The following is a 20,048-nucleotide window of genomic DNA, read 5'->3' as shown; positions in this document are numbered from 1 at the left end:
CGAATTTATCATGGCCTTATCAACAAGTGCATTGCTGTGTTAGATAGGAAGTTTTTCGAGACGGGTTCAAATGTCAACGGCGCGTTTAGGAAAGTTGTAAATACATTTGTTGTCAAACTTAACCGAAAGAGTTAACTTAAAGTTATATGTTACATACGGTCTTATAGCATTAGTAGCCTTTCCTGAAAGAATTTATTCGGTCGTGAAAAGTGCTATGAGATGACTTCGATTTTTAACATTTTTAAAGAGTTAATGTTTGTTTTGTACGAAAGCTCACACTGTGTTTGCTACTACGCAAATTCAAAAGTAGCTCTTCATGTAAGTGACGAAGGAAAAGATACCCGTGTATGAAAGCATATATACACCGTATAAACTGCAAATACCGTTCTTCGTGGCTTACATAAACCAGTTGCTCTGAGTTTACGTAAAGTATGAAATGGTTAGTATATGACGTTAGGACATGACGTCATCGGCTACGTCATGTACGAAGCCAAATTTGTTCTTGTATGGCATTGCAATACAATGTATATTGAAAAACACAGTTTTACTTTTCTGTAATTCCTATGCAAAAGTAAACGATTTAGATATTAAGTCTTGACAAGTCTGAATGAATTATATTTGAATAAGGACTTTCGATAAGTTAAAGCAAGGGGTAACATTCCCGGATTATGCAGCTTACTAACGCACCAGGATTATTCAAATGAGGAACGCTGTCTATCCTCTTCTATGGGTTTTTATCTGCTCCTTGCTACGCATTGGACAAAGCAAACTCGGTAGCTTGCTGTGGTTTGATTGAAATTATAGAAACGTTTGATTAATTGTTATTTAGTTAGTTCTACGATGCCAAGCTTTTACATTTATTTTTATATCTCAAAATGTAATTAAACGCTAATGCCTTTGGACATTGTTAGTTTTAGCTTTTTCATCCTTTAGTTTATGATATATTTATAGCGCACTGTTGCAAACGTTAGATTTGTGTTAAAAAATTTTGAAAAACAGCCAATGTTCTTACATAATTTTTTTATTTAAAAACATACTCATTTCTTCATGGTGTAGATGACGACCCGAAGTCGTGGTATCTTGGGTGTTATCTTCCTCGACGCAACTCCGAGAATCAGCTTCATCCTTACCGCAACAAAGTCCTGGTCAATCCCGCAAGATGCTCCAAGAACTGCCTCGATCAAGGGTAATTATGAGACGTCTCATCTTTAAACTTTCCGCTGACCTGTATATACAGTATAAGCTACTATGCGAGTGTAATTTATCAAATGTCGTTTTAAGTTTGCTAAGGGACGATGTATCATAAGTTGAAATAGGTTTACAAAGGCACGGGGCTTTAACTAACAACAGTGTAGGCTAACAAGACAACAAAACTAACAAGAAGACAAGTGTAGGCTAACAACAACTAACAAGAGTGTAGGCCAGTTGATTGTTTTAGATGGGTGTATTATACGCAAATCACACGAACTTTTACTGTATAAATAAATTAGAAAGTAGTAACACAAAAATTGGAAGATAATATGCAAAGCTACGAATTTTCTATCGTCAACACTGTGTAGACCTATTTATAAAAATGATGTATTTAGAAGTGAATAGACCGTAAGAATTTTTCCAGATCCTACATATCCGGTTTAGGCCATGCGTATATTGCGTTCGACACGGCCCCGATTGTCTCGAAAGCGACAGTAATACTATGTGTTTGTGTACTTGTACTTTTAACGTTTTTTTTTTACGCCGGGGGGCGTCGTTTACATGAGTATGATACAAATATCCTCACAATTCTAATTTCTTGATAAATGTGTTTGTTTCTTGAGACCTTTTTCTATTGTTTTTCACATGTCGACACCAAAGCTTTTGTGATCTTTGATTTTTTATGTAACTTATAAGACACGTTGACTTTATTTCAAAAATATACTTTACACCAGAATACTTCGGTCGTGACCGTTTTAGCAATGCTTAACCTACTACTGAACTTTTTCGTACGAAGTTCAACTGATTTTTTTCAGCAGGACAGCATTACGCTTTTGAATGAAACATCTTTGCCCAGTACTACTCCAGCTGGTCACCACACGCCACATTTATCAAAACACCTTAAGTATAGTTTAAATATTAAATTTGTGAAGTAATGTAACTTGTAATTAAGGAAATCCGCATCCACGCAAGGTTAGACCATCCCAAGTCAATTCCAGTCTTACGGCTATAAGCCTACTGCTATCTTGACAACGTGTTATCAAAATGTTAATGACATGATATCCGTCAGACTTGTTGTAAATGTGAATATGGCTTAAGTGCCATAGGAAAATTTGCTTTGATTTAGTTTTGTTGTAAGTTGAAGGTGAGTGGTCATTATACAATTTTTCAGTAACACGTGCCACACACACACAGACGCACAGACACACACACGCGCGCGCATACAAACAGCACTTTTATTGCCAAAAGTTTTAACTACTGTTCTTTGTCATTTTTTCAGACACAATTACGCGGCACTTTCTGATGGTTCACTCTGCTCTTGCCTGACTGATCAAAGATTCATGGTTCGGGCCAAGAGCGACGATTGTACGTTAAGGTGAAGTTTGATCATCATGTTTTGTGCTCTTTTTAGTATTTATACGCTGTAATATTTTTGTGACTTTACAGTTTCTGTTTAATGATGAAAAATATTTCCAAAAAATTACATATTCTGTAAAAGCCTCATGCTTGTCATGGAATTATCGAATATTCTTCGTTCAAATCACAGATGCCCGAACGATCTGCAAAGTCCTTGCGGGGGCATTCAATTCTACAGCATCTACTCCATAAAAGGTCCTTTCATATCAAGTGTTCAGGTTTTAAGTGCTCCTAAGGCAGTGATCGGAGAAAATACAAACATTGAGATCCGGATTCGACTCGCGTCCAAGCCAGATTTCCCAACCGGTAGGTAGCGCTACACACGATTTATTCTTAGATAGGGTGATCGGTCAATACGACCCAGGACAAATAAACCCAAAGCAATTTAACCTAAGGGCCGTTCAATCCACAGATGGGGATCCGGTTTTCTTAGGCTTAGTCGTTCTGGGGGAAATTATGCAACTTTCTTGTAAATCTATTTGTTAGGAAAATTACAATCGTTTCAGTAGGATGGTGGCTGTCCGCATACACACACGAAGTTGCTAAACAAAGTATATTGTCTATGTACATGCCACTGTAAGGCAAATATCGTAAACATTTGTAATATGTACCCTTGCTTTATACCAGGGCTGAAGTATTACGAGAATACGACCTTCGATCGCGTCAACGTGGTCGTAGCGGCAGAGAATGGCGCAACTTACAGAAAATCCATCAACATCATCGATACACAGGGACAGTTAATTGCTACGCACGTTTATAGTAGGCTTGGATTTTATACGGTCGGTAAGTACTTCAAAATTTCAAATTTAAACTTTTGACCCACGTTCTATTTTGGGTAAATTTATTGTTATTCTTTTTATGACGTCACAATCAATGTTTGCTGACCTTGGAAATTTTAAGTGTATTTTGTGCTGTAGACGTCCGTGTCCGCAACGACCTTTCCTATGAAGCAATGCGTCAGTACATTACTGTGATATCCCCAATTCCTAGAGGTCTTTTGGTGCAAGACGGATCTGTGCATTCTGTGCACCCTTCATGTACCCCAAAATTCATTTCCGAATCATCCAGTAGGTTATCATGGCTTTTTCTGGCAAAAAGCTAACATATTTTTGATACGGATGATCGTTCTTCTTGCATTTTTGAACAAACTCTGAAGTTACGTCGTTTTGAGCAGGTTACCGACTCGAAGAAATTGATTCCACGTCAGTAGTAAGATCAGAAATAGTGATTTTACGAGCTACACTCAGTCAAGGAGTCAACATCACATTCGACTGGAATTTTTGTAATCTGGCTAGGCGCACTGCCACGCCACACTTAGACAAGGATCAGTGCGCCGCCTCTGTCTGTCACACAAATGAACAAGTACGCAACGTATTTATCTACACAACGCATGGGAAAAAACTTTCAAAATAAGGGCTGTAGTGGCACTTTAAAGTTCAGGCTACATTTGATATCGTTTACCCCATACAGTACACCATGAAAGCTAAACTGGTTCCATTTTAGTGGATTTTGTATGAGTTAAAGAAAGCAAATAAATTTGTTTTTAACATTTCTTGTTTGCCAGTATGCCTAGACGGTATCCCATTCCCAGGCATTCCAATTTTTAACCAAATATTATCTTTCCTTTGCAGAGCTTTGAATTCAGGAAAGACGGCCTGTGTGAAGTGACCGTGACCGCCTCAAACAATCTCGGTTCCACAACAAAGTCAATTTTCGTCGCCATCATAAGTCCGGAGATAAAAGATGTCACAGTTTCAATCAGCGATTGCGAGGAAGAGTGTTCCAGAGCGAACCTCTTCTCACAGGAAGGTCCAAGTTTGCCTACCGGGTTCGAGTTACCCTCTTCCCGTCATTTTGGACTTTTCCCGCCGGGAGTGGGCACTAACATTGAAGTCCAGAGCACCACCTTACCACCCACTAGTACTCCACCTGGGGTTTCCCCTTCCCCGAAGTTACCGGACGGAATGTACGAAGTTAACACAAAAGTCTGTTTTCATGTAAGTCGTGTTTGTTTGCGTGACTATAAACGGTTATCAAAATGTTCTGCAAAATACCCTTTAAACGTATTCAAAATAACTTCTTAAAACACTGAAGACGTTAAAATTATTGAAATAACCGATGACGTTGGATATCGTTCGACTTTGTTCGAAGGCAACCGCTTACGTGTCGGTGCGTGCGTCTGTGAAAACACACATCAGGTTTGGAGATGGTGAAACGGTCGAGCAGGACCTGAGCGAACGAGGAATGTGGGGTCATAACCTTTTCAGAAGAAGCGCAAGGTATAGTGCAAGATTGGAAGTATCGGAATAAATTACATGTGCAAATCTAGCACAAAATGCATTCGACATAAACTATGAGAACATTGGCGGTTCCTACAGTTCGTCAGATTAGGAATGCGTCTAGTATATTCTATTCTCTATAGGCCTATATAGGTCTATTAGGCCTATATCCTATCCTAAACGGAGAAATCTCCTTGGACTTTATTGACACAGAGTTCAAAATAACAAAGAACGTATATTTGAAATAGCGGTCCGTATGACCCTTACGAGCCAAGCCATTACTCGGGAAGAGATTCGGGATTTCTACCTCTCAGCAACTTTGGAATGGGCTTAGAAAGGTAAGAACTAAGAACAAGACGCATATCCCACTCAAGAGTAAGTGCTCGCATGAACTGTACAATCAATGGAACACAATAGGAGCGTTATGTTGTAACACCTTCTGCTAAGCGTAATATGCTTACACTATGTTTAAGAAATAGGAACCCCATTTTTGTAAATGCAAGTGCTGCCAGTCGTGGCTTGACAAAAGTTTACTCTCGAATTCAACAGGCTATAGCCTATATGCCGCACTTATATAGTCTATACTCTATACTTTAGGGTTAGGCTATGCATCTTATTGAGTTGACTGAGACGGAAATAAAATTTTCTATAACCTTTTATTTTTCAGAGTGTGGACGTGCTACTTGAATGGTTGTGTGTTGAATATGTATTTTTCTCATGTTTACGAAACACCGGGAAAATTCCTTGTCGATGTCCAGGTATAGGAAGTAGGACTCAAAGGTCAATAGATTAAAATGCGATGTGGCGTCTATCAACCTTATACAGTTGTCGCTTACGGCTGTACGATACAATTATTAGTAGTTGCTTAGCGGCACCGTCAATCACTAAATAACCTTCAGAACTACATGCGACATGTTCGCAAAGTATTGCCATGATTCTGTCGTTTAAGTGTGTTAACCCTTGCAGATATCAAATGATACTTTTCAAACGGCATCGAGGCTGGTCGAACCAATCACAATCGTTCCGAAAGGACATCGCTCGTTAAGAAAGAAGCTGAAGTGTGAAGAAGTCGTACGGGCAGGGAGACAAACCCAGTTAGTGAATGCTTTCTACCGTAGTAATAGCTAAACTATACCTGTGCGGAATTGCATAAGATTTGGTTGTTTAATTTTCCAGGATTTCCGTCCCAAAGAAGCGTGGACGCAATTTTGCTTGGAACATCGCTCGTTTCCAGGACAACGGCGTCGATCCGTCCAACAGCACCTCAATTAAATGGTGAGACATTACAGCGACACCATGTCATACCGTACACTAAACAATACCGCTGCCGTTTCTACACATTTCACGCACAGGTGTATTCTAAAAAAAAATTGTGGGATTCTCTGTCAGTGTAATCGAATGCTTATGTTCGGATTGAGAAAGTCTTCGCATGACATAAACTCAGCTATGGCATCTGATTACCGAGATTATTCGAGCGCTGTGTTACTCAGATGCAGTGTTTGTTTATTTTTATTGGTTCGTTATCTTGCCTTCATCCTACGCCACATAAAATAGCGCCAACTTTTTAATTTTGGTTAATAGAGAGCTCAACACTCTAAAATTGATAACAATAAAAAAATTGGTGCGTTTATACAATTTCTGTTTTAAATGCAATGCTTCGTGATCTAACGCCGTATAGATGAATTTACTATAATCCTGGTAGGCTACATAATATAATTTCCATTTACTTTGCTTGCAGTTAGCTATACCAGTAACGCATTGGCACTGACGATATGCTTAGACTTTTTTTTATATAACTGACTATTAAAAACTTTTGCTTATCAAACAGCACTTACAGTCTACTGTATGTGTAACTGCTTTCAGGCTTTCTATCGAAACTGTGATTCATAAGTCGCCTTTACGTTACGTTTTTAACAACGGCACCTTCCGGATACAAGTCAACGACACAACGGACGAATTCCCCATTCTTACTTATTGCATCGTCAGAGCAGAAAACGTTATTCGTGACGTAGTCTTCAGTTTACGACCGGGAGTGCGTTACGTCACTGTTGGTGACGCTATACACGCGGACCTAAAAGTTAACAAAGGTAAAGAAATAGAATATAGGCCTGATGCTCATGGCCTTTTATGTGTACAAGAACATATGATGCTCTCCGCAGTTAAGCTGAATTGTGTAAGTTGTACGGTTAGTGGTTTTCTGTTTGTACCCTGAAATTCGAAAGTTCGTTGGGGTATTTATGTTGTAGAGCCTACTGGTAGCTAATGCTTGTATAATTTTCAGGATCAAACTTTTCCATCACCTGGATATTTGAAAACAAAACTTTGACGAACGACCAAAGATTTGACGCCGTTTATTCGATTTCTCAGAAATTTACGTAAGTTAGTATAATTCACTTTGACAGACTTGCGCTAATCTTATTTGACGTTACAGGCCTTCCATGGTCGGTTGTCAAAATCTATCTGTCGTCATCGAAAACTCTGTTTCGAGAATTGAGACTACAAGTGAGCGTCCAGTCTGCAGCGAGGAAAAGATCACCGGTTTGTCGCTGATGGCGCCGGATTACCTCGAGGTCGGGCAGTCTGCCAATCTTAGCGCTTCTATAGAAAGGTTCGCTCACTAATTTGAAAAAATTTGTATCCCGCAGTTGCAAATCAAATTGCTACGGTCGCGACTGATTAAAATTATGACAGATTATATTTAAGTAACTGATGAACTTAAAACGGTCAGAACTTTAGATAATAAGAATTATCATGCCCCTCAACTGTTTTACCGTCTTATGCGATTAAAATGTATCAATAATTAATTATCCTACTACACCAGGGGTTCTTAAAGTATGGGTCGCGACCCAAACATGGGTCGCGGAGGGTCAGAAAATGGGTCGCGACATAGTGACATAGGTGGGTCGCGACATAGGTTAATATAATATAATATAGGTCTATAGGACATTAAAATGGGTCGCGACATAGGTTTGGGTCGTGAGGTGATCATGAAACTCAGATTTGGGTCGCGCTCAAAAAAGTTTAAGAACCGCTGTACTACACTAACGCAAACGCTCTCTGTTTAGTGGAAGTCACGTGGAAATATCCGTTCAAGTCGCGTGCTATGAAGGCGCTCATTTGATGAGCTTTACACACACGACTGGAGCAAAAATGGGTAAGTGCTACAACGAGAAATATGTGTTGCTCGTGTGGCGTACATCACGTGGTGATACGCTGATTACCGCCGTTAATAGAACTCAGTTGAGCTTGAGCTGTAGAACTCTGTAGTTTCATGACTCGTCGAAAAGGGCTGTTTTCTAGAATCACTAGGGGAGGCTAACCGTACAAAAAATTATCTATACCAAACGCCTTATGCAGCGAAAGGTGCGGTTAACTCAAGTTAACTAATGCAGCAGTCAAAGTAAAGTTGAACTGAAAACAAGTTACAACACGTACACTTGCAACCAGAAGCTATGACCAAATCATAAATGACCGCTAGTTTTAAAACGCAATCTCAGCACAAAACATTGAAATCGCTGTAGCGACAAATAACAGACATCACACAACGAAAATAAACCCATGAGAAGCGCCACAGTGTGTCATCTGTCGTGTTTTGTTGGTTGTAATTGTCGCCGTATAAGCAAAAAGTTATTCAGCCACCAGATCTTCGGAGTTTGATTTTGAGACACGAATCGAGTGATCACTGGGGTGTGCTGTCATCCAACGTATGGCAGCAAACTGATGTTGGAGTGGGCAATGAAATTGCAAAGTTTGCCAAGACATTCCTGCTAATCTGCCTTCACTCTACGTTGCATTTACGGTCTGCCCGACCCAAACTGCAGTGTTTGGCATGGCCGCACCCAATACTGCTTTTCATGAGCCTCAGTGACGCGCTTAAGGTGCGTTATTTTGCACTTAATGACTTGGACAAAGATTTTATGTATTAGTACACTCAATTTTCAACTGATTTAGAGATTGAACAAGTCAAAATTGGTACTTTACTGTGTTATTGCGCACCTAAGTGGGCACCTCCATTGCGTCTGAGCTTTTTCTGCGCACCCGCACTTGACATCTTTGGTTGCCTCACCCAAGATCTTGCTGAAAACGGCCATACCCTGTAGTCCGGCGCCCAACAAGCCACACTGCACTGTCTGATCTCTGAATTCTTGGTTTGTTCTAACATGCAATACGGCCAAAATAAATGCGTGTCTTCATTTTAGTGTTTGGACTTTCATATTTGCTTAGGCAAAAGGCTGCGGTGGACGTCGGAAGCTGTGGAACAAAGGGGTTGTCGGATTAGTGAGGGAAAGAGTGGCTTTATTATGGCAAAGCCCTGCAGAATGCTATAAGGGGGATGAGAAGATAGTCCAGAATTGAAGACACACACATTATGTTACAGTCCACAAAGAAATAAACGATGAAAAACTAAGCTAGTTAGCTAGTTGTTGTTTGAATGCCAATTTATAATTAATAAACAAAGAATTAAGCCTTCAGTGTACGTCATCACGACAAGATTTGCATCTTTGCACGCACGATTTCTTACCAAAAACTGCCGTACTTTCCAGTTGAGCCAGGTGGAGTCTCTTTAAGCCTGATTTGATTGGAAAATTTGCTATGTGTGTCGGGATTAAAACTAACTGTTCCTATAATGGCCATGGTTTCATCTTGTTGTGCGGAGGATTTTTCACCCAAAACAGCAAACTTTGCAATCTGGTCTTTGAGTAAGATTTTGCTGTCCTTGATGTAAGACCATCATCAACCCCGGGCATCGGATATGTTTATCTCTTCCTGGCACTTACATTACTGTCGATGTATGCAAATTCAATTAAATTGATCAAATTGATCTGGTTTGACATGATTGATGTATCTGACCTTCTACTTCTGCTCACAACCGACCTGTGTAAAAGATTCTTACCGCGTACACAGGTCACATGAACGGGACTCTGATCCCATTGATAGAGTTCATTTTAGTGGGGGTTTTCTTCTTCCATCCAGACACACAGGTTGGTTCCATCTTGACGGTGACACAGGTGCTTATGTCCTGCCAAACTATCAGCGTAACTTCTGTTTTATAATAAATGTGTTTAAATTGCGTGTTTTTTGTTAAATTGTTTAAATAATGTTTTTGTAATTTGGTTTTGATGACCATGCTGACGCTAATAACTTTTTTACATTCTATAATTGGTCCTTAAAGCACATTTTTGCCCTGGAGTCCTTGTTACATTTGCCCGTCCAATTTGTGGAAGTTATTGTCAATTACTACTAATATGTTTGCGACCACCTGCGTCAACACAATTTTTTCGTCCCACACATTGAAAACGAAAAAAATAAAAAATGAAAATGAAATAAAAAAATAAACATTGACCGATGATCAGCACAAGGAGCTATCTGACTCAATCCATGTACAAATTGGTTATAATTAGGCATGTGCTACATAGCCTAGGGATTGTTATGGAATGCACAGGAAATACTTGAATTTATTTCATTGATTAGTTTATATTCAATTCAGGTCCATCTGAGTTTAACTTCAGGACTACACCTTTTCCGGAACCTGGATATTTTCGGGTTGTCTTTCGCGCAAAGAATCATGTGACTGTTGGAAGAGCAAGAGGGGTGAGACTTGTTATGAGGAAGAATATCAAGGTCGGTCGTGTCATCCAAAATGTCACAATCCGTGTGATATCAGAAGAAAATGAAACTGCTTACTCAAACGAAGACAACACCTTCTTGGCTGTGGTCAACGGTATGTAGTCGGCAAAGTTTTACTCATAGCTTAGTCACAGTTTTCAAACAAAGGCAAAAGAATATGATCTGAATTACCATGTTCATGTTGAAATCTAAACCATATTCACCTATAGCTGCTTTATGAAAAAATGTGGTGTCTGCAAGGAAAATGTTTTTAACCTTTTCACCATCTCTATATTTTGTTATAGGTAAACCGGATAAAACTAGCGGGATCCTTTACAAGTGGACGTTCCCGAATGTTACGTCAGAACTGAAGACAAGTGTCCTATACACTGCGTCGCCAATCGTCAGGATAAAGCCAATCTGCAATGCAACCTTAGGTGGTGACGTGAAGGACTGCATGATTTCTTTGACAGCACGATCCGGTGTGAGCAAGGCTACCGCTCAGTTCAATGTGACGTCATTCTTACATCAAGATGCTCGAATAAGGCCATCAATACGTCATCGTCTAATTACTCCATTAGGAGAGGATTTCGAAGTTGACATTGACTGTTTTACCAGTGATCGTTCACATACTAGCTGCAGAGGTGAGGTTTAACAAAGAACCTGCTGCACCAGCTGCAGAGGTTAAACAAATGTTATTAAAACTGGGACAAATAAACAAACATAAGTCTAAAAACTCAGAAGTAAGGTGTTTGTACCAACTAATGTTTTTGTACCAAAGGCATTATATGATTTAGTATATTTTGTTTACTTAAAAAGCGGAGACCTCCTTCCTGAAATGGTTAAGTAAACTTGTGATGGTATTTGGTTGCTTTTCTGAAAACAGATTTTGTTTATATTTTTTCAGTGGTATTTTCTGATGACAAATCTTTTGTGCGCTTTTCGGCCAATAGCACCTCGACTTTGGGCCATGTGTTTTCTTATTCTGGTCTTTTTGAGATCAGAAAGCATGTTGTGACATCATTAGGGCCAATTCTGACAAAAATTTCTTTTATTTCTGTGCAGCAAAAGCCTAAAATGGTGAAAATAAAGGTGAGTTGTAAGTTGCGGTAGATTTTTATTGTCCTTTTTGTTATTTTGTTGCAAACGACAATGATATATATTGCATATTTTTCGCGTGTCCTTTTTTTCTGGAGTTGCTATTCTTCTAATTTTCTACTGATGCCAAGTTTTTGAGATGAAAAAATCTCAAGCATCACTTTAATTCAAACATTTTCCACAAACCTTCGCTACATTTGTTTGAAACCATTTCTTTAGGGAGACCAGCTGTTAATTTTGGATGAAAATCCAACCGGTAACTGGAGAGCAATCACCACTGAAGGGAGCTATCTTGTCTTTCAGTGGCAGATTCGACGCCAGAATATGTCACAGTTCATCGTGTCGTCAACAAGGGTGACATGTGTTAGAGAGGTAAAACGACATCATCAAAACATAAGGCGGGAATACCTTCTTGTATATAAGCATACCTAGAACAGTGGTCGCCCACCTTTTGCTACTTACGAACCCCTAACAGCGATAAATCCTTTTTCCCCGACCCTCAACGTCATAATTGTTACTTAATAGGCTATCTATGAGGAATTATAACTCTTGGACCCAGGTTGGAAACCACTGTTCTAGAATCAAAAACTTGGTTCCGTTTGGTTGGTGTCAGTATGAAATTTTTCACTTTTAGGATAATAATAATTGCCTATGTTTTTTCAGTTTGCTTTCCATTTCAATCAGTCGGGTATATATGAAGTCATAGTAAATGTATTCAATGACGTCAGTCGTATGCAGGTGTCCACATTGGTTGAAGTGCGCCATGCTGCCACACATATTGAAATAGAGGTATGCTAAATTTTGGTAAATGGCAACAGCAAAAGTGATCTCTGCTAGCAGTAATTTTATAGCTATTTTTAAAAGCTGTTCTGTCAACTGACTGATTGTATATAGCCAGCGATTGCGTTAGGGTCTTGATATTCACCAATAGGTTTTTTCAGGCCAGCCCTGTCTACCTCGGTGACAATTCCAAGTTTGTTATGACTGCGAATGTTTCGCGACCCTTCACCTTGACCGTGAAGTGGAGCGAGAAGGAGGAGATGGAATCTTACACCCAGGATCAGTTAAGGGTCATGGATCATCCAGATGGGCTGGAAAAGTATAACTCTTGATGGTTTATCTCTTCTCTGACGCATTTTTATGCTTCAGATTTAATTTTTTTTAAATCGTACAGTGCATGCACATAGCATGGTCAGATCGAGTAGATTCTGATCTCCGTTCAACTTTGTCCGTTTGTCTCATTTTCAGTTTCAAGCTGTATTTGTTGACCCATTTGTATCCAATCGCTGGTCGTCATCGATTCGTGTTTATCTTGGAGTGGCTTGCAAGTGAGGATGACATCATAAGGGAGATTAGTGGTTACGCTAATGTTTATGACATGAACGTCGCCCCTCCAGTTGCTTTAACGTTAAAAGTGAACGACAATCCGGAACCTATGACAAGTCCATGTGGGTATTATATAAGAGCATGGTTACCTGGTGAAAAATATTGTAATTTTGATGAATTATTACTGAATTTGGAACAGACATTTTGTAATTTCAACTCTTAGCCTGAAAATAAACTGATTAATTTTATGTTAACCAACTTAAATCGATTCGATTTTATTCATTTTGGTTAATATTTTATTATTTTTGAGTTGAATTAATAAAAACTGGTCCTCTGTTCAAATTAGTCTTTTAGTAACTGAATGACAATTAATTTTTGTGGACAGAACAGTAGTTGACTGGGTTTAGCTGTATTAGAACACTACCAGTTATCACAGAAATTTACTACATCTTATGTCCTTAGTTAGGTCACTTTTATTCAGTTTGCTTGCCCTCAATGCTATAAAGTCAGTCAACGTTATCAATATGAAAAATCAATGTTTGGATTATTATTTATTCGTATAGATAACGTCTTCGTCAACGACCTTGTCAAAGTTCAAGCCAAGATAAATGAACTCGTCGTGTTGCTTGATTGGAACGTAACCAATAATCGCGACGTCACATTCACATCATTGGGGCACAGTTTGGCGCCCACTGCTGGTGTGATAGAGTTTGAATTTGTGGCGGTTTCACCAGGTGAGGTGTCAAGTCGCGGCATCTTTCACTTTTATACCACAATTAACCTTTAATGAAACAGGACGTCGTTTAAGCGTGTACTTTGCTCGATATCTATTTGGCATGTTCACAGCCGAATTTTAAAATTCAATTTAAACATGTTTTTTTTCTCTAGGACTCTACACTTGTAATGTGACTAGTCAGCCAGGAAGCCTCGGTGCAATTGTCAAAGTTGCAGCAGTTTCTCCAATTACTGCCCTTGTTCTGGATCGGCCATATTTAGAATCTCGATCGAGGTATCGCCTTTCACAATCTGGATTTTCTCTTGTTTTGTTCTTAAATTGTATTTGTAACCCTGAGCGCTGGGTTTGGTGAAGAAAGTACGTTCTGAAGCTTCAGTTTTAAAATTTGATTTGTCACAGTTTCGTCGACTTCTGTGAACTCAAGCCTTCCACCGGTCATGACGCCATGTGTGACCCTCTCGTTTTCAGTGCCCGCTCCAATGGTGATGACGTCACATTTCGATTTGAATTTCGTCGAATAAATGGAAATTTGGATGAAGATCACGTCACAATAGTAACGGCGAATACAACGACCTCAAGTGTGAGTAATGTCGGTCTCAGCCAAGAAGCGCGGCTGGAGTTCACTTTTCAAGGTGAGGTGGCAAGATGGTTGATTAGTCATTTCTCTGAATTGGTGAATTGCTTCTGTCATCTCCTTGTGTTTAACTAATAAGGCTTAAGGTATAGCATAGTCTTGTGAATAGATTTTTACATCAGAACATACATTGAGCAAGGCATGAAAATGAACTTCAATCAATTTAGACATTTAGCTTAACAAGCAAATAAGAAAGTGGTTGTTTTGTTCAGTGGAAGGCGATTACAATGTGTCAGTGATTGCGATGGGAAAAAATCATCACAATAACAAACTCAATGAAGCGGCTGCCTTAACAGTATCTCTAGACTTCCTTTTTTATGCCGGGACTCCACCTTTGGTGTCACTCCCAAAAAAGAACTTCTTGGCCGAGTCTGGTAACGTGACATCATTTCAACTTAAGCAGAAAAAGGTGGGTCAAGAAATGAAGGTTTATTGGGACATGGGAGATGGGACCAGGTACAACGACAGCGGTGAGTAACTGCTCTCATACTTAGCTGTAGTTACTTTTATTGAAGAGTTTCACAACGTACTGTAGCACATTGTAGATAACCAATAGTATATTGGGACCTAACTGGTCAGTAAGTTAACAATTTAATTGGTAGGTAAGTAAACTGTTCAAAAGCTGGAATATATTATAGTTCACTGACACTATGCCTTTGCGTGATAAAATTGCCTGTTAAGATAATCATTGTGCTATCTCTCTCTTATCATGACTGCAAGTACAACGAACTTTGAAGTTAGCGCATCTCTCAAAACGGATTAGATCAAGGAATTATCCAAATACAATGAGCGAATCTCACGATATTACAGTTTTGTTTGTTGCTCCTTCATTTGAAGCCACCTAGTAGTAAAAAACATTTTTGCCCATAACTCAAAAACCACTAATTCGATTTTCGTCAAATTTTCACCATTCATCTTAGAAAATTGAGTAGAGTCATTTAATCGAACAAAAAAGTAAGATAGTTCCCACCAATGTTCATGTTATAATGAAATGACCCTTCACCTTACCTTTTTAGGTTTGAGCATGAGTCATATATTCAGTCAAGGTGGAGACTATGTAATGCACATCATCGCTTACAATAGAATTGGGAAGTCCCACTTGAAACCTGTTGTTCAAGTCGAAGACAGGCTGAAATGTAAGCAGCTTTGTATTGCAACTGAAACACCTTAACCAGATCTAAGGTGGGTGTAGGCTACTCTGTACCTGCCTAAAGTAAAATCTACCTGTCTGCTTTTTGTAGCAATTGAAATCACGTCCCCAGCTGAAGGTAAAATCTTTCGAACAAACTCGTACATGCTGTTTACGGCAAAGACCCAACCTAAGCAACCTCACGGGAGAATCGAGTTCCTTTGGTTCTTCGAAAACAACAACCAGCCCAAGACAACCTACCAGCCGGCGGCCCAACACGTGTTTCCTCAAGCTGGGAGGTAAGCAAGTTTCCATGATAAATCAACTTGTCACTGGTAACATTCATAGTGTAGGCTTAATAGTTGTTTAAGTCTGTTTTTCGTTTTTATTGTCTTAACTCCAAACTTATAGCTAGTTTAATTCAAACCTATCCGTTGCAGTGTACAATGCTTATCTAAACAATGTACGCTTTTGTCATCTGAGTTTTTCTTGATTGAAGACTCTCGTGTTCTCTATTTTTAGCCACCTGGTGAAGGTTGAAGTAAAAAATCGAATCAACCAAGTTGAGTCGATTCCGATTGAGTTGACTTTGGCGAGACCCATTCCTCCTTTCCAAATTTATGCCCCAAGAGACGTACAGATTGGGTCAATATTTCAGTGAGTCGTTACTTGACGTGTCTACTTTCACAGTAGCTTCCTACTGTGTTACAGTGCTATGTTAAAATGTAACATCTTCTTGCAGGGTCGAGACGTTCAACCTAGGGCACGATATACAGATAGAATGGAATATGGGAGATGGTACATTGTTACATGATAAGTACAGCGTAACACATTCATATATGAGGTGAAACATTGACGACCATCAAATGCAGACTTAATTAGTGTTGTGGTGTTCTATACTTTCTGTGTTCATGTGCTTAAATGTACTATTGTACTTAAAGACATGCCAATATTAGTTAAATTCTCGCTAGACTTAGGATTAATTATGCCACGCCATACCTATCTCAGAAAACTTCATGTCTTGCAGAGTTGGAATTTACACCATAAGTTTAACTCTGGAAAACACTTTCGGATTCGTCACGGAAACGCATGAAATCTTTGCCACTGAAGACCATTGTTCAGTGTCTGATGTAGAAATTGGAGGTAGATCTGGTAAGAAGGTGAGTCAAGCATGCAATGGGATGTCTATGGAGTATAAACTACCTTGAAATCTTCTATTTCTACTTGTGTTCTGAAGGAGGCATATGGGTCAGAAAAAATCTCGCGTGGGGTTTGCTGAAATTGGGCATGAGAATTAAGCAGGCCTGAGGCTGCTTTACACTGCAATATGATTAAAATCACATGACCGAAATTCGTGTTATAAAGACACAAAGTCAAGATTAAAGCTTTTGGCTTTTAAAACCCATTTCACTAACATTCGAGCCATTTTTTAGCTACACTCTGCATGCAACCTGGAACTTTATAATGCGCCAAACGCTAGGGTAATTCCTAAATTAATGACAACACCAACCGTGCCAACTTCCGATTAAACGCCTACATAAAAACCTCCAATGAAATTAAAGAAATCTTCAATTTTGCCGCATATACCTCTTGGTATTAAGTAAGTAGAATGTTGTTGATGTTTACTCTGGTGCTATGTTTACAGCAATATCGTTCCAAGCCCATACGACTCGAAGCTGTTGTCAAATTCAACTGTTCTTCGGTAGTGAGGGTCGATTATCACTGGACCATAGCGCCCGCTCTTAATGACCTACCCGGTCCACCCCCAGCCTCAATAAGCCGGACAGGACAGGTCCTCGATTTTGCCCCGGATGACTTGCCGTACGGCAGGTTTGAAGTCAGCGTTAATGTGAGCGGATGTGAAAATTTTTCGCTGCTTTTGTGGAATCGTTAACAAAAATGTGTAAAACGTGTGCGACAGAAGAGGAGAGCTCTTTTAATAAAATTCCCACCACTACTGTAAAAACTACTAAAAAATTGCTGAAAATGTTTGTTATAGTAACATTAGTGTACTGATGTGTGAGTTAAAAGTTTTCAAAAGATCACTTTTCAAAGTTCCACCGATTAGAAGCTTGATGGTGCTGTTATAAAAACTTGGAATGTGTTTATCTGCAGGTATCGTTTATTGGCACCATTCTCCATCGCGCCTCACTCCCTCATCATATAGAAATAATTCCATCGCCCCTGGTAGCTCAGATAAAGGGAGGAACTTTGCAGAAGGTGTCTAAGCATTCTGATGTCACAATCGATGCATCGCAAAGTTTTGATCCCGATCTTCCTGAAGACGATAGGCTAAAGTAGAAAATTCTGATACACTAATAACATTTAGACTAATCTTGTTCTAACTACTAATGTAGTTCTAATTTTGGCCGACTTTTGACCTTATCTGTGAGTTTTAAGTTCCTATAAATTATTCTTTTCTATTTTGTTGTACAACGAGCACAACCAGAAATGGTTTTATTGGAAGCTGAATTCCAGCATTCATGGTTGCATTTCAAGCCCTTAAATGTTTTCTTGTATATAGATTCAACTGGGAATGTGTCGTATTCGATGCTCCAGACAAGGCTTGCTTCAAAAACCACACGATACTGCCGACCCCCGCCACGCCTTCATCTTCACTGCGGGTATTACCCCAATCACGTGACCGAACCAAAGACGACATTGTTTCTTCGTTTTTTCCATGCTACATCGTAGCAAATCGAAGTGTTTTGTCATTTCCGGCAAGAATTTTGATCGAAGATCATGACACTTTTATATTTAAGGTAAAAAAGTATTTAATGAGCAGTAAAAGATCTTATTTACTTGATGCGACGTTCAGGCATTTATTATCGTCCATATTTACCAAGTACGTAGTCGCTTATATCTGTGATCGCAGTAGTTTTTTTTGCCTGTATTGATGACCAAATTGCATCAAAGGTAAACGTTAGCAAGGAAGACCGGCCGCAGTCATCCAGTGAAGCTTCAGCCGTTGTCGTCATTGCTTCTGAGAATACAACCGCCAGGTACAAGCTTTCAGAGATGTTTGCTGCACTGGCAGGAATTGTCTTTTGCTGACATTGCCAGCGGAATGATGTGAATTTAGCACACACCACACTCTTAAGATGTACAATTGTACATCCATCTTAGTGCGCATCACAACTCAGCACTATAAGTTTGCAGTAATTTGCACATTCCTGTGATGAAGCTGTACTTTATAACAATATAAATATGTGTTGTTTAGCGTCAGCATAGATTGCCCATTGTGCCAAAAGTTGTCCATGATTCGTCACCAGGGGATGCTTTTCAGCGCGGATTGTAACTCGTGCAGGGACAAAAACGTGACGTATTCGTGGAGCATTGACGTAGTAGACGACGGAAAGAAATCTTTTTATAAGAATGGTACATTTCATGGTGACAAAGTTTTGATTGTTTTTCACAAACGTCACTGCTTTTATTATTTTAATTTTTTTTATTTTATATTTTCAACAAGTCATTGCTTTTATTAACTGGGGACACGATTAATTCTAGAATCTTCTGACTGCGCTCCACCTGACGGAACAGGATGGCAAAGCTGGAAGATAAACTTGACATTAAGTTGTAAGGAAAATAAGTGTTCAAGTCTAAACACTACACAGATGTAGCTTTCTAGTACATGCTTGAAACTTTCAGTCTACTTTCATTTAACTTATCTTCTGCCTCCATAGTCCTCAACAACTTTATGAGTCCGAATAATCACACGGAGGATCTTGACAGTGACTTCCAAGACCCATACGAACAGCACGACAACATCTCCGACTACAATAGCTTGGATCTATACTACCCTTCCTACTCTCAAGATCCCTTTGTTCACTTTTTTAATCTTCGGAACACGAACCAGACAGAAGAGGACGCAGAGTACACCTCCTTCCAGGAAGAAGAAGGATTGGAAGCAAAGGAACGTCCTGAGGGTGAAGGAAAAAGATCCAAAGAGGAGAACGACTTGGGCTGGGGCTTTCCTGACATTGCTGAAATAGGTGAAAACAATAGAACCCAAGCCCCATGAGGGTTTTGTCATTAAGCATACAGATCACAATTTAATCTGAAAAACTTGATTTAGTGAACAGACTGGTGTTAAACAGACGTAATAAAAAACAACGCATCATCGTGTTTGCAAGTATAACACGGCTTCATTTGCTAAAATGCAACATCATTCCCAACGTTGTGCTTTAGAAGGCCCTGACCTTGAGTCTAACACTCCGGAAGATTTTAGTCCTACATCCAGTCATGGATCGAACCTGAGAGACTCCTCCAATAATCTGCTGTCCGAGGCAGAAATAGATCCAAGCTCCCGACGCTTTGGAGGTTTTGCTCCGGGTAGGATCGGATACGGACCTCCTCTAGGTAATTATCTCGCTAGAAGTTTCACACCATGTACGCTGAACCAATACTTTCATCCATTTATATATATTTTTAACATCCATTTGAAGCACTTTTAAACGAATCGCTATTTTTAGGTCGTTGGCCGAACAATCCATACGGATCACCGGGAACACAAGGTGGCAGTAATGGTAAGTAATTCTTAAAACGAATGGAGAAGTTTCACCATGAGTGCGAGTTCCACATATTTCCCAAATAATAGTCAGTCAAATTCATGAAGCTGATGCAAAAAGTTAT

General features: G+C 39.4%; 1 protein-coding gene across 3 annotated transcripts in view; it reads left to right on the top strand.

Annotated features, from left to right (window-relative positions):
• The first annotated feature begins 562 nt into the window (after positions 1 to 562).
• The window catches only part of LOC143446536 (uncharacterized), a 33,165-nt gene continuing 13,679 nt past the window's right edge, over positions 563 to 20,048 (top strand). For 2 of the 3 annotated variants that reach the window (XM_076946204.1, XM_076946202.1), the window contains exons 1-42: positions 563 to 773; positions 1,057 to 1,186; positions 2,471 to 2,566; positions 2,738 to 2,913; positions 3,235 to 3,390; positions 3,525 to 3,674; positions 3,782 to 3,969; positions 4,239 to 4,604; positions 4,759 to 4,886; positions 5,135 to 5,224; positions 5,554 to 5,644; positions 5,853 to 5,980; positions 6,063 to 6,161; positions 6,750 to 6,973; positions 7,168 to 7,261; positions 7,318 to 7,494; positions 7,952 to 8,040; positions 10,375 to 10,608; positions 10,799 to 11,137; positions 11,401 to 11,585; positions 11,811 to 11,963; positions 12,255 to 12,380; positions 12,533 to 12,690; positions 12,840 to 13,039; positions 13,481 to 13,651; positions 13,806 to 13,926; positions 14,053 to 14,285; positions 14,500 to 14,757; positions 15,304 to 15,423; positions 15,529 to 15,715; positions 15,939 to 16,073; positions 16,159 to 16,260; positions 16,444 to 16,576; positions 17,062 to 17,265; positions 17,532 to 17,713; positions 17,941 to 18,178; positions 18,333 to 18,418; positions 18,637 to 18,794; positions 18,924 to 18,992; positions 19,100 to 19,408; positions 19,605 to 19,775; positions 19,889 to 19,942. In XM_076946204.1, coding sequence (XP_076802319.1) covers positions 701 to 773; positions 1,057 to 1,186; positions 2,471 to 2,566; positions 2,738 to 2,913; positions 3,235 to 3,390; positions 3,525 to 3,674; positions 3,782 to 3,969; positions 4,239 to 4,604; positions 4,759 to 4,886; positions 5,135 to 5,224; positions 5,554 to 5,644; positions 5,853 to 5,980; positions 6,063 to 6,161; positions 6,750 to 6,973; positions 7,168 to 7,261; positions 7,318 to 7,494; positions 7,952 to 8,040; positions 10,375 to 10,608; positions 10,799 to 11,137; positions 11,401 to 11,585; positions 11,811 to 11,963; positions 12,255 to 12,380; positions 12,533 to 12,690; positions 12,840 to 13,039; positions 13,481 to 13,651; positions 13,806 to 13,926; positions 14,053 to 14,285; positions 14,500 to 14,757; positions 15,304 to 15,423; positions 15,529 to 15,715; positions 15,939 to 16,073; positions 16,159 to 16,260; positions 16,444 to 16,576; positions 17,062 to 17,265; positions 17,532 to 17,713; positions 17,941 to 18,178; positions 18,333 to 18,418; positions 18,637 to 18,794; positions 18,924 to 18,992; positions 19,100 to 19,408; positions 19,605 to 19,775; positions 19,889 to 19,942 — 6,781 coding nt within the window. In that variant the 5' untranslated portion in view covers positions 563 to 700. The remainder of the gene's footprint in view (positions 774 to 1,056; positions 1,187 to 2,470; positions 2,567 to 2,737; positions 2,914 to 3,234; positions 3,391 to 3,524; positions 3,675 to 3,781; positions 3,970 to 4,238; positions 4,605 to 4,758; positions 4,887 to 5,134; positions 5,225 to 5,553; positions 5,645 to 5,852; positions 5,981 to 6,062; positions 6,162 to 6,749; positions 6,974 to 7,167; positions 7,262 to 7,317; positions 7,495 to 7,951; positions 8,041 to 10,374; positions 10,609 to 10,798; positions 11,138 to 11,400; positions 11,586 to 11,810; positions 11,964 to 12,254; positions 12,381 to 12,532; positions 12,691 to 12,839; positions 13,040 to 13,480; positions 13,652 to 13,805; positions 13,927 to 14,052; positions 14,286 to 14,499; positions 14,758 to 15,303; positions 15,424 to 15,528; positions 15,716 to 15,938; positions 16,074 to 16,158; positions 16,261 to 16,443; positions 16,577 to 17,061; positions 17,266 to 17,531; positions 17,714 to 17,940; positions 18,179 to 18,332; positions 18,419 to 18,636; positions 18,795 to 18,923; positions 18,993 to 19,099; positions 19,409 to 19,604; positions 19,776 to 19,888; positions 19,943 to 20,048) is intronic. The other variant, XM_076946203.1, reaches the window with a different exon arrangement.

Source organism: Clavelina lepadiformis, chromosome 2, assembly GCF_947623445.1.
Source record: "Clavelina lepadiformis chromosome 2, kaClaLepa1.1, whole genome shotgun sequence".
Classification (NCBI taxonomy): Eukaryota; Metazoa; Chordata; class Ascidiacea; order Aplousobranchia; family Clavelinidae; genus Clavelina; species Clavelina lepadiformis.
The sequence above is the reverse complement of the archived record's forward strand: the minus strand, read 5'-3'. Positions and strand labels throughout refer to the sequence as shown.